The following is a 13,650-nucleotide window of genomic DNA, read 5'->3' on the forward strand; positions in this document are numbered from 1 at the left end:
GAAAATGGAACATTATTTCTCACAAGACAACAATCATAAAGGTTAAAAGTTTGCTAGAACAACTGTGAAAGAAGATTCCAAATTAAATTTTTACTACCTTCCAGCATAGACAACAACATGACAACCATATCCTTCTGAAGATCCATTAATTCCTTCAGTAATTCAATTTGACTGGAATCCTAAATAACAAACACAATATATGTAGTAAGATATCTATTGACGTCTTTGATATTTATATATATGCATTCATATTTCACCCTGTAAAAATGAGACTTAGAAATTAAGAAGCTAGTAGTGTTAAAGCTGATAATACAGTGAAAATATATTTTAATGCTTTATTCCTTAGAGTACATTGACAGGATCAAACATTTACACTATCATCTGTTTAGAAGACAGTAATTTAATACAGACAAAGTGAAAACTGAAGGTGATGAAAAAATTTAAAGCAGTAACTGGGTATGTCAAGCTCAGAAATGATGCCTCTGTAATGTTTCATGTCACTGTTAGTGTAATCAAATTTACAGCTACGAAGACTTGTAAAAACAATGGCAGCAGCACACAGGGCTCAGTGTAACAGGATTCATAGTGAGTGGTTCCATTATAGGCCACTGAACTTTTTGAGGGAGAAAGAAATCTGAAATAAAATTTCAAAATAATAATAAAGTTCCATTAGCATATCCTTAAATAGACATGGGATAGACATGATATTGATTCTTTTAGTGATCTTTTATTTCATTCGGCTTACCAAGTTTACTATTTCGCTTGACAATGATTTCAACCTGGATTCCATCTGTATAGATTTATTCAACTACCTAATTTCTTCTTCAGTGATACACTGCTGCATCATGCTGTTGATAAGGCATACTTGAGCATTGCTGGACTTCAGTGATTAGTACAACAAACCCAAGGTACTTTATGTCAATTTGGATCTTGGATTGAATACAGCACAAGTTGAAAATAATGAAGACCTCTAATTGATTTGTCTTGAAAATATTAATTATAAATGTTCTTACTTGGAAAGTTGCTTACAACCTGGATGATCTTTGTTCATTTAGATCGAAAATTTTACTTTTATTTTCTGCCTTACAGAGGTTTCTTAAGAAGTATTACCAATATCACCTTGTTGCTTCCTAGTACAAGACTAGAGAAGGAAAATGCAAAAAAACCAAACCAACAAAACACACCAAACCCAAATCAAACGAGACTAGAGAAGGAAAATGCAAAAAACCAAACCAACAAAACACACCAAACCAAAATCAAACACTGATTTAGTTCTGTTCCTATTTAAATCTTGTTTCAAATGTTCTCCAAAAGTGCTCTGTAAACTCCCGATTTAAAAAAAACACCACAAATACTTAGCCTAGGCAGGCCCCTCTTACAGAAAAAAAAAACCAACATATGGCAACTCCTTATAAATCCATTTAGCCACATTATACACCTTTGAAAACTGGTATTTCAATAGAATATGAAAAGGTTATTAATATATTCCTGCAATAAATATAAATGAAGAAAAGAGCCCATATCTATTCCAGTCTTTCCTAAGGCTTCGCTGGGCCCCTAAAGGAGCTCCCAAAAGCCAAGAGCTTGAGCTCCGCACAAGAGAATGACACCATCACTATTTATCATACATTTGGAGTAGACTGTATTTCTGTAATCCCACATAACAGCATGAGTTACTCAATGCTACAATGGATCTTGTTAAGCAAAGCTTCTTGGCTCTCTCTGAAGTGGCAGGATGAGTGTCATTATTTTCTAGATGCAATAATTAAAAGATGCTATGAAGTCACTCTGGGCACAGCTGAAACTATAAACTTGTCATTACTGTAAAAACAAATCTTGCCAATAGCCACATCATACTTCTCAATCAACACATAGCCACCATGTGTTTTGACTTACTTTAGATGCTGGTTTCCATGTTGCTTTAGACGCACAGGAAGAAAACACAATAGACAACACTGTGGCCTACCCAAACATCGAGTATTTTTTCAATTCTTACAATAACAAAGATGTTCCAAAACCAGGACAGCATCTACAGGCACTTATAAACACACTTCAGTAGAAAATCAATGCATCGCTCTTGAAAAACAGGTTTCACCATGATGCCATTTGCTGCAAGACCTCTATTTAGCCATAAAAAATGAGAAGTATACCTGTAGCACAAAGTCTACAAATCTAAGTAATCAGCCTACTTTCAGCCATAAAGTCCCAAGGGCAGGGAGGAAAACCATTTGAGCAAGATTACTTTACTTTGTGCAACGAATACTTACATGGACACATTTGGAGCCAAATAATGAAATCTAAAAACCTCAGAGCCTTCAGAGCTATATTCCTTATCAACAATGAAAACCTTTACAAGCTTATGACACTTTTCTCTGAGAATGTCAAATTATCCATAACATTTAGAATCACTACATTTGATAAAGATGTGTAATTCTTTTAAAAAGGTAAGAAGTTGAAAAATGCCCTCCTGAAGGATAGGATTTTTCTTGCCTAATTATAACGCCCTAAAGAGCTGTTTATGCCAGTCCTCTACACTATTTCTACAGTTTATGAAATGATTACTCACATCCAAATGCAATTCATGCATTCTAAGGTCTGATTATCTCTTTCTCTACTAAGAGTAGAAAATAGACACAGACATGCATTGAACTAGGGTTCAATAATGATGAACAAGGGTTCAATGCAGGACATATCAATGAAGATGGGTCCCACATAAAAGGCTCGTACAAAATTGCAGAAAACACAGTGACAGAACTTTGTTATGAAAGACAGGAACTAGCTAGTTCTTTCTGAATATCCGTGATACGCTTCATTTGCAGCTTGATCTAATCATCTTTATGCCGGTGGCCAGTAATCCAATTACAGGCCTGCTATTCACACCCACTACAATTTTGCAATTTACTCCTTCAACTCTATTGTATTCTATCACCTCTATCTCTTATTTTTCCTCATATTTCCCCTATTACCCGTTGTTATAAGCAACTCAAACATATTAACAAGTCTGTTTATCTTTTACAAAAATGTTAGTAGCTTTAAAAGGAAAAAGTAAATCAAAAAGATACCTGAGACAGCTTCATCTGCATGTGAGCAAACACATGAAGAAAACCAACTACAGCATCCCATAGCCTGCTGTGCGCCAGACTTTGCTGATTCCCAGTACATGGCCCCTATTGTTCAGGCAACAAAAAAAAAAGAAAAGCAGAGTTTATTTGCAAGAAACTCAACAAAAACAGGAAGGAAGATATACAGGCAGTGCATAGCTCAGGGCTGTCCTTTAGAAACTGCTATGAAAAATTAAACATACAGAGAATTATCTATTTAATAACACCACTGACGGTAAGCAATGCTTGCAACTTTAAACTGCAAATGCTAAAGGGGTACAAATCTTCAAGCTGATTCTTCCTTATGTAGTTCTGTAAATCGGGAATTACTTTATAGAATTATAGAATCGTCTAGGTTGGAAGGGACCTTTCAGATCGAGTTCAACTATCAACCTAACACTGCCAAAACCACCACTAAACTATGTCCCTAAGTGCCACATCTACACGTCTTTTAAATAGCTCCAGGGATGGTGTTTCCACCACTTCCCTGGGCAGCCTGTTCCAATGTTTGATAACCCTTTCGGTGAAGAAATCTTTCCTAATATCCAATCTAATGTCCCCTGGTGCAACTTGAGGCTGTTTCCTCTTGTGCTAGCACCTGTTGCTTGGGAGAAGAGACTGACCCCCACCTCGCTACAACCTCCTGTCAGGCAGTTGTAGAGAGCAAGAAGGTTCCCCCTCAGCCTCCTTTTTTCCAGGCTAAACAGTCCCAGTTCCCTCAGTTGCTCCTCATCAGACTAGTCCTCTAGACCCCTCACCAGCTTCATTGCCCTTCTCTGGACTCGCTCCAGGATCTCAACATTTTTCGTGTAGTGAAGGGCCCAAAACTGGACACAGTATTTGAGGTGGGGTCTCACCAGTGCCAAGTACAGAGGTACAATCACTTCCCTAATCCTGCTGGCCACACTATTCCTGATACAGGCCAGGATGCTGTTGGCCTTCTTGGCCACCTGGGCACACTGCTGGCTCATACTCAGCCAGCAGTCGGCCAACACTGCCAGGTCCTTTTCTGACGGGCAGCTTTCCAGCCACTCCCCCCCAGGCCTGTAGCGCTGCATGGGGTTGTTGTGACCCAGCACTTGGCCTTGTTGAGCCTCATACTGTTGGCCTCAGCTCATTGATCCAGCCTGTCCAGATCCCTCTGTATAGCCTTTGTACACTCAAGCAGGTTGACACTCCTGCCTAACTTGGTGTCATCTGCAAACTTACTGAAGGAGCACTCAACCCCCTCATCCAGGTCGTTGATAAAGATATTAAACAGAACCAGCCCCAATACTGAGCCCGGGGGAACACCACATGTGACCGGCCACCAACTGGATTTAACTCCATTCACCACAACTCTTTGGCCCCAGCCATCCAGACAGTTTTTTACACAGCAAAGTGCATGCACATCCAAGCCATGAGCAGCCAGTTTCTCCACAAGAATGCTGTGGGAAATGGTGTCAAAGGCTTTACTAAAGTCCAGGTAAACAACATCCACAGCCTTTCCCTCATCCACTAAGCGGGTCACCTTATCATAGAAGTAGATCAGGTTTTCAAGCAGAACCTGTCCTTCATGAACCCATGCTGACTGGGCCTGCTCACCTGGTTGTCCTGCATGTGCCACAAAATGGCACTCGGGATGATCTGTTCCATAACCTTCTCTGGCATTGAGGTCAGACTGACAGGCCTGTAGTTCACTGCACTAAAGAATATTCCTCCAAAAATATCAACTTCTAAAAAGGAGGAATACTTCCTTGAGGAAGTCTCAAAGGATAACAAATAAAAACTTCACCAGCTAACAATGCTACTTGTGATTTGTGAAATATGTATACATTAAATACATGTATGCACATGTTTCTAAAGCTGCCTCTACTCATATTTATTCAGTCCTGTTCTATCACATTTCATCCTCATGAACTACACAATACTATTTTTGTAATAGTAACATGCAACTTCAGTATTTCAAACATAGCACTGATGCCTTAAAACAGCCGTATTGCTGACAGAAAATGCAACCTAATGTTCTGTTGACTAAATAGCAACTATGTCTTGCATTGACCTTAGTTTCTCAATGGATTAAAACTGAAGACTTTAAAATGGATAACACTGTTGCAGTCTAGGCCAAATTAAAACAAAATAAACAAACAAGAAAACTTCTACTGTCATGCATACACCCAAAGGACATTTATTTACTAATAATTGCAAATTTTACTAAATTGCTAAGATTCCGAAAGAGTAGTGACAGTTATCTATATATTTCAAAACTTCACTTCCTACTTAAATAAATGCACTAAAATAATGTCGAAGCATAAATGCATCTATATTATATTTCCATCTATGTTATATGTATATATACACACACACATATTACGTCTTCATACCAAAAGTATGTTTTTCTTTCAAATCCATAAAATTTCAGTGAAACTAATTTACCTGGATATACTCCGTGAGAGTATTGAAAACTTGCTTTGCAACCTGGATGGCTTTGGAAAAATTTCGTTGTCCTTGCTCATCGATAACGTCCTTCCCAGAATAATACCAATAGAAATCACTAATGGATTCCTAGAAAACAGTTGGGAGAAGCACAAAGAGATTTTGCAGTCGAACTGCCTCTAAGCAGTTATTCATCAAGATAAGAAAAATAACATTAGATAGCATTCTAGTTCTGAAAAGTATTTAGTTTATAAAGGCTTTAAATGACCCCCCAACAATTCTTCAAGAATTGCTGTTTCACCTCAAGAGAATCAATAGGAAAATAAATAAACTGAAATAAATAACCCAGAGCAAACCTTAAAATCAAATAAATAAACAAAACATTAGATCTGTTGGTATCTGCTCTTAGAAATACAACCACCTGCATTCTGAAAAGGAGTACCCAGTAGTATATATGCTCCATGCCTTTCATTAAACAATGTCTCTTTATACTGTGTGCTTGACACCTAGTCAATACTGGGAGCAAATGTTGCTTTGTGTGCATGATTCCTCTTTCTGTCTTCCCCAAAGGTGAGCTTATTAAAGTTTCAACAAAGTAAGCAACAGAATGAAAATCATTGTATTGTCCCTCCAACTTCTACAGAATGCAAAGGATAAAAAGCAACGTTGATAACAGCAGCAACATAAAAACCGCCAATTTTCAAAGCCCAGAATTCTCAGATCCAATAAGTAAGTGGCTAAAGGGAAAACTTAACTAGATAAATTAAAAAACCCCAAGAAAATATATTATCATGCACAGTGATTTTCAGAAAGTTGCGAATAACAGGTAGAAATTATTAACGTTTATCACAAAATATGTTTTCATGTCTTTCACGTGCTCCAATCCGGAAACAAATTCGATTTTTTTTCACTACTCCCTACTCGGTTGTGGCAATGTAATGTTTTCATATTTAAAGGTTAGGCAGGTAATTCAAATCAGAGGGTTGAAGGGTTTTCAATCTAGCCTTCTGCTTTTGTTTTATCTTTTTGCCTTTTTTTTTTTCTCCTTAGAAAATTACGCGCTGTTCTTAAGCTTCATTCACTCCATGCCATCCCATGACTACCCATACAGCAGTCCAGTGTTAAGACCAAATCAGAACATGGATGAAAAAGCAGCTTGCTGAAGCTTAACTCGAAGAATACAAAACACTTTTCAGTCACAGGGTAGTCTCAGTCAATGACTGGCCAATAGTATTCACTGATACACTTAGCATATATCTACCTTCTGCCTGCTCTTCTTGGTTAACAGCTTCATTGCATTCTGGCATATAATGGCTGACATCTTTCACACCTTCATCACCTTTCACTCTCATAGTACAAAAGAACAACCCTTAAAGAACTGTAAGAGCCTTTCTCATCAACATGGGCTACAGTGACCAGAAAAAATGTCATGACAAATAAATGTGCTCCTTTAATAAAACGGAACATTTTCTGGTAAGAATGAAGTTTGACTTTGTCGTAAACAGAACTTTTGTGGCAATCTTGCTGAAAGAAATTCCAGATAAATTCAGAAATTTGGAGTCTCCACATGCAAATTTCTGCCTTATGATCAAAACAAATCAAATAATTTTTTTAAAAAAGGTAAATATTGTATAGATGCAAGTCATTACTGTAATCTATTTAATTAGTATATAAGTTAACCTACCTGAACTCTTAATAAGTAATCCACAGTGGAAATTATAATATTAACAGTTGTGTTGTTACCAGTCTGAGTTCTCAGGTAATTCTGAAAATCTAAATTCAAATAAAAGTTCAATTTAAATTTATTTCAGTGTTAAAGACTTACAAAACCACTCCTGCCGATTAATTCTGATTTAACATGATCTAGGAAAGTATCGCTTAAAGGAATGGATTTTTTTTTTTAACTTTTTCTTTTTTTGGCAAAAAAACATTTTAAGACTTTCAGCATTTTATTGCAGAGATCACATACCAGTGAACTTCTGAAGCCAGAAGCTTGATTATCTGTTTCATCTGTTGAACTTTAATTGGTCTTATTTTTATCTCATTTATGATTAAACTTGGATTTCTAGAACTCCATCAATATCAACAGAATTACACCTAGTATATATTTTGTAAATCAAAAGCAAAATTAAATTGCATAATTATACAATTCCTGATTATGAAGTCATAAATATGTCCAACGGCTAACAAAAATTGTCTTTTTTTACCTTCTTCTTTTCTTCCCAAATAATGATACATAGAACACAGGGAAATATATGTAATAATAAAAATATGCTTAATATCATGTATTTGTTTAATTTGGCTTTGTATATTTAAAATAGATGCTATTTTTAAAATTAGATGCTATACCTTTGTTCCAAGAAAGGTATTGTGTATTGTTGTAATTTCACATACAATTCTAACTGACATTAGTGCCAAATAGCGCACACCAGGAAGCATACAGATACACCTTCCTGTTATATTTTTCCTCTGAATCTTCACTGACTAGAAGTTATAAACCATGTACATTTTCTTATATAAATTTACCTTTTCTAGCAGGTCAAGATCCCACACTCATCATTTTGGAAACCATTATCTTTTCTACAAAGTTAAAGCTGATTAAAAAAAAACCTGGCAATTTAGTTACACATAAATATTTTCCTTTCATGTACAGTCTACAAACTACTCCAACTTTCATGATATTTTTGAAGGCTGCCAAACCTTCAGCAATGAAGGGCTTTTATCTTTAGTTACCATCACCTTGGCTCAGCTGACTGGCAGCCTGCCCACAAACCTGAATTATGTCCTTCACAAAGCAATTGAAGGAAGCGGAAGAGGTCACAGGTGAACTCATCATCCTGCATCACCTTTTCTCCTGTAGAAAGGCCAGATGGAAGCAGATTATCACAGGCTGACAAGTAACACCTCACAGCCCCTGTAGAAAACTCCATATTTAATTTTAAGAAAGAGAGAAGGGGAGAGAAAATTTATAACCACCAATCTATCTGAAGCACATATGATCTGTGCTTAGCAGATAGTTATTTGGTTTAAAAAAAATAAATTATGAAACTTAACTCTTGATTTATGAATATGGCAGCATGAGCTTGGCAACATTTTACAAATAACCCATGATTTACATTCTTGTTTGACTTTGCTGGGCATGAATGCTGCATTACATACAAAGGTTAGTATTGGATTAATTTAGTTTCCATTTATCAGAAAACAAGGTACTTAAAATACAGAAAGATTTAATCAAACAGTAATGAAAATCATTCCTCAAATAAACTATTAGATTTTAAAATAATCTAAAATAACCCATGAAATTTACAGCTGTGCATATTCTCAAGAATCATTTAGGCTGAGATGTTTGAGGATTTAGCACCTGTCTGCTGCTGACACGAAACGGATGTTGGGCATTTTTCTTCCTTGACAAAATAAAGCAATAAACTTATGAAGAACTAGAACAAATGCCAATATGCTTTATTGAATTAGGCCTTTCAGTTCATTTTTTGGTAAATAGCTTCAAATTATTTTCTTGATTCTTCACAGGAAACACTATGATAAAAAGCCCTGCATTAACGCACCATTATTTCAATTACATCAATACATACAGTTAACTTTGTACACTGACATGTGAAGAGGAGAAACAACCATTCCCCCAGGAAAACAATCATGACTGAGGAAAATGTAGACCAGCTAAAAAATGACACAGGAGAACAACAACACAGGTGTTCAAAACAATAAAGGCCACCTATTGAAAGTACGGAAATTCCCATATAGGACTTTTGAAAAGTATTTGGAACGTGTACAGCAACAAAAATAGAAACCGTAAAAACTGCTTTTTAAGAATATACATCATTTGAATAGGTGGCCAAGTGTTATTTGCAGACAACAAAAGGAAAGGAGAAAAAAATGTAAGCAAACTGCAAAAGAACTTGGAAGATTAATTTTTTTTAACGTGCAGATATTTTAGGCTTTTATCTGAGCTTTTAAATGTCTACAAAGACAATTTTTTCAGTGGGTGAACAGAAGGAAAACAGAAGAGTAAGTAAATTACAATTTAAAAGGAAAAAAGCTTCTTTCAAAAAGGTTATAGACAATAATAATTACATTGATAATTACTGACATACTGTTGTTATATGTGGATAACTAATTATAACGTCTACATTTATAAATTATTATATTATAATTACATTATTGCAGCTGAATTGTAAACAGTATTTAGTGCAATTTGAAAAATATATAAACACAAACATGATCTGAAGTTTAACTTTATGTAAATTCACGAATGATTATAAATTCAAGCTAATGGATTATCAATCCACAGCCTGGGAATTTTAAAGTGAGAAGCATCAGTACAATGGTAGGGTTAGGAAGCAAAAGCATTTTAAAGGTACAGAATTTCATTCTTTCCTGTTGCCATCAAGACACACTGTATTAAGAGCAGATATCACCAAGGTATATGCAAACACATTTTCTTGAACATAGGGAAAGATAAAATGCTCTTCCTCCTAATTCCAGACCTGTACTTACGGTGATGGCAAAAAATATGCAATTCTTTCTCCAAGAATGAGCCAAATACTATAAATGACATTCCATGACATTTTTCTCAATCCCAGACATGAATACCAGATAAATAGTTCTTCAGTCACAGAACATTGAAAACCCTTTTAGCTAATTAAACAATGAAAAATAAATTACTTCCTGTCTGTGCTGATTAAAGTATACATATAATTATGCCCGAGAACGCAAGAAGGCAAAATCAAGAGGTGCCTCTGGACTTAGAAGGATATTATTCAACATTATATGCAGGTTCAGCCCTGCAAGATACTTTCATATGTTGCTGGCCAAAGGCCAGAGCATAGAACACCCTGCAGGATTAGTTGCCTTTTTTTTTTTTTCCTAATTTAACTGAACACCTGTCATGCTTAAAGTTACACTTGGAGTCACATGCTTTGTTGATCTAGATGAATATTTATATTTTCCAAAAATAAGCATTACAGATAGCCAAATATTTGGTGGAGCCTGTAGCATGTAGCTTGACTGCTGAGATGGCAATGATTTTAAAAAATAACTCACTAGGAAAATTGCTGATGTATTACAGTTGGAAAAATCAGGCCCAAAAAGGGACCAACCATGCATTTCTTCCACATCAAGATATTGCTGAATCAAAGCCATTTGTATGAATAAGAACACAGAATAAGTTACAGTTTAATATTTTTACACCTTTATTTTTCATGCCCTCTTATCAAGTGAGATTTTTCAGAAGGAAAACAACTCTCAAGTTAAAATGATTACAGAGATTAATTTATGAAGTAATCTTCTGGCTTTTAGTACACCCACCAGAATTTAGGAATTTTTATAAAATAAATTCCAATTGTAATATTGGAAGTGTTTGGAAGGGTCTTTTAATTAGCTCCACTATAAAGAAATCACAAAGTGAATACAAGTTATTGCAAAATTCTGCAAAATCAGGTGTTTAGGTATATCATTTCACATAAGCTGAAAGGCCCATTCCTTTTGGAAATATGTTTACATATTTCAAAATGAAGCAGAAACCCCCTGTTTCCAACAGCTTGGCCACACTAAGATTTAAAATAATCCTCGTTTTCAATTTCTACAGACAATCAAAATCTGACTAAAGCCAATTTGTCATTGTCAGGAATTTTAATTTTCAGATATTACTGACTTCAAGAAGTGTCTCACTGGTAACTACAGAACTGAAGTGTAGATCTATTTCTTTGTATAAAATCTAAGAGAAAAACCTTTGCTGCTGTGCACACAAATTCATGCCAGTACACACAAAGATTTGCAGAAATAAAGTACTTGGAAAAATACACACTGCCTATAGTATGACTTAGGTTGTCGTGAAACCGTGTTCTTTAATTTCTGTAGATATGATGTATATTCTGGCATATATTTGCCTAGACATTAAAATGCTGCCATTGCTTATGCTGTATGTGAATGATATGGCTACACACATGAATTCTTTAAGACTAGTTTTTATGAAACTGGTAGCTTGTGTTTGTGATATATGGGAACAGAGGTATCATGTGTAGGAAATGAAAATAAGATTAAGTGAAAAATGAAATAAGTGGGTTTTTTTCCTTGAAAGTGCATGTGTCCAAGTGTAATAATTATTTTTTTTTTAATCCTCCACAAAAAATATTTGCCTTCTATTACTACTCAGAAACATTTGTCTGATGCTACTTATTATGGAAATAAACAAATACTTTCAGCTTTCAGAAAGGAACAGGGCTCCATTTTGATGGCTGTTAAGCAAGAGCAAAGCTCTCCCACGGTGAACCAAGTGAATTTATTCTTATCACAAGACTCAGGCAATATTGGCTTGGGTTGTGAGTGCTGCATGCCTTTGACTTCTGAAGAATCTGATTCAAATAAGAAAAGCACTTTTTTCCTCATTGAGTGATGCATAACAGCTACTCTGAACTGAAGCTACTTAAGTTCCCTTTTAAATGCAATCACTGATTCAAATACAGTGGTATAAAGGTGGAAATACCCCTCCAATGTACACTACAGTGGATCACGTGGAATTTAAACATCCACGTTCAGTGTGACCAGGTTGGTGAAGGATGAAAGTATATATATTGATTTCACATTATTAATGGCTGAAAATAGTCCTGATGTGTACCCTCATTATAGCTATTAAGTATATGGCATGTGTACCACTTTCAGTCAGTTTAAAAGATAGTCCTTTAAGACCTACTATCAGGTCAAATTTCATTCTAAAATTACATTTTATTAAAATAAGCCTTCTGAGAACTTATGGAGAAACAAAATAATGCCATGATACAATATTAAAGGATTAAAAATAAAATTAGAGTTTTCCTGACAAAAAGAAAAATGGTAAAATAATCTGTTTAAATTTAACATCTTAAACTTTTAAAATCATATGATAAGTAAAAAAAGTCTCTCCAAAGGAGAAAAACATTGCACTTTCAAGATTTTTGTGAATCATAGTGAAATAGCATAGAGTATGAGTGTTAAATGAAAAGTGAAAAACCATTGCAAGATAACAAGCATTTCTACACGTCTTTGGTTTTGAATCCCCCTTTTTTGAAAAGGAAACAGAACAATCAAAACAAAATACATACAGAAGAAACAACATTGAGTACATCACACAAAACAAGTAAGAAACACATTTGCTAAAGAACCATCAATGTTGTTACCAGTGGGGGTTCCAGGGTTTGGAAAGGGAAGGTAGTACCAGTCAGAGGAATATCAGGACAAGGAGCTTACGATGCGGACAGCACAAAGAAACAGTTGGAATAGAGCAATAAGTCTCACATCCATGTTGTCTCAGTACAGGACTTTCTATCTATTGCCAATGTTGACATGGGACCAGAAACTATTTAGCGCTGCCTTTGAAGAAAAGTTGACTCTATTCCCGTAAGCGTCAACAGCAGTTTTTCTTTTACTTCGGCAAGAATAGTTTCAGGCTTACAGGTTGTAAACTCAATGACAATTGCTCACTAATATGCTTCTGCATCAGATTCTGATGACATGAGAAAGAGGCAACGGTACACATTTTACATCACATTTCCTTGTGAATCAAGAAAACGATCTTTGATTGAGGAGTAATTGATTACTCATAGATTAAATATCTCCCCTGAAAAAAGGAAATGGGGGAAAACTTTTCCACATCTTTGGTACTTCCTTTGTAGTATTTACAGATGGTTATTCATAAGATTGCAAACAGACATATGATCTCAGGTATCCCATAAAATCTAGGATACTTCGTTCACTACAGGAGTTTCCCCACAGACACACTGGCTGGGCTTTCATAATGCTATCAGGTATTAATAACAGTAACTATACAGCTCTTATGTAAACTACTTTTCAATGAATTGAAAAAGGTGTGCTTCATAATATAAAAAAGTTATTATTATTATTTAAAGGTAGCATAATATCAAGAATAACGTAACCCTGAAAAGAAAAAGTACAGTCTTTTTTGGCTTGGCTTTACTTTGTTGTTTTCTTGAATTTTCAATAGCTGGATATTAATAAATTTAAAAGGTGCTGTTAGCAAATATTATTCCTTCGTGCCAAGAAATCCATGATATAGTGTGATTATTGTATCTTGACATTGCTGCTGCTTCATAACAAAGAAAATGAAAACACATAATCTGAAGTG

General features: G+C 35.3%; 1 protein-coding gene across 4 annotated transcripts in view; it reads right to left on the minus strand.

Moving 5' to 3' along the window:
- Positions 1–13,650, minus strand: part of RYR2 (ryanodine receptor 2) — a 427,534-nt gene that overhangs the window by 33,716 nt on the left and 380,168 nt on the right. For all 4 annotated transcript variants that reach the window (XM_054193733.1, XM_054193732.1, XM_054193731.1 and 1 more), the window contains 5 exons: positions 8,290–8,370; positions 7,201–7,289; positions 5,517–5,645; positions 3,063–3,167; positions 98–179 (listed from right to left, as the gene is read on the minus strand). In XM_054193733.1, coding sequence (XP_054049708.1) covers positions 98–179; positions 3,063–3,167; positions 5,517–5,645; positions 7,201–7,289; positions 8,290–8,370 — 486 coding nt within the window. The remainder of the gene's footprint in view (positions 1–97; positions 180–3,062; positions 3,168–5,516; positions 5,646–7,200; positions 7,290–8,289; positions 8,371–13,650) is intronic.

Source organism: Rissa tridactyla, chromosome 3 (assembly GCF_028500815.1).
Source record: "Rissa tridactyla isolate bRisTri1 chromosome 3, bRisTri1.patW.cur.20221130, whole genome shotgun sequence".
NCBI classification, from domain to species: domain Eukaryota; kingdom Metazoa; phylum Chordata; class Aves; order Charadriiformes; family Laridae; genus Rissa; species Rissa tridactyla.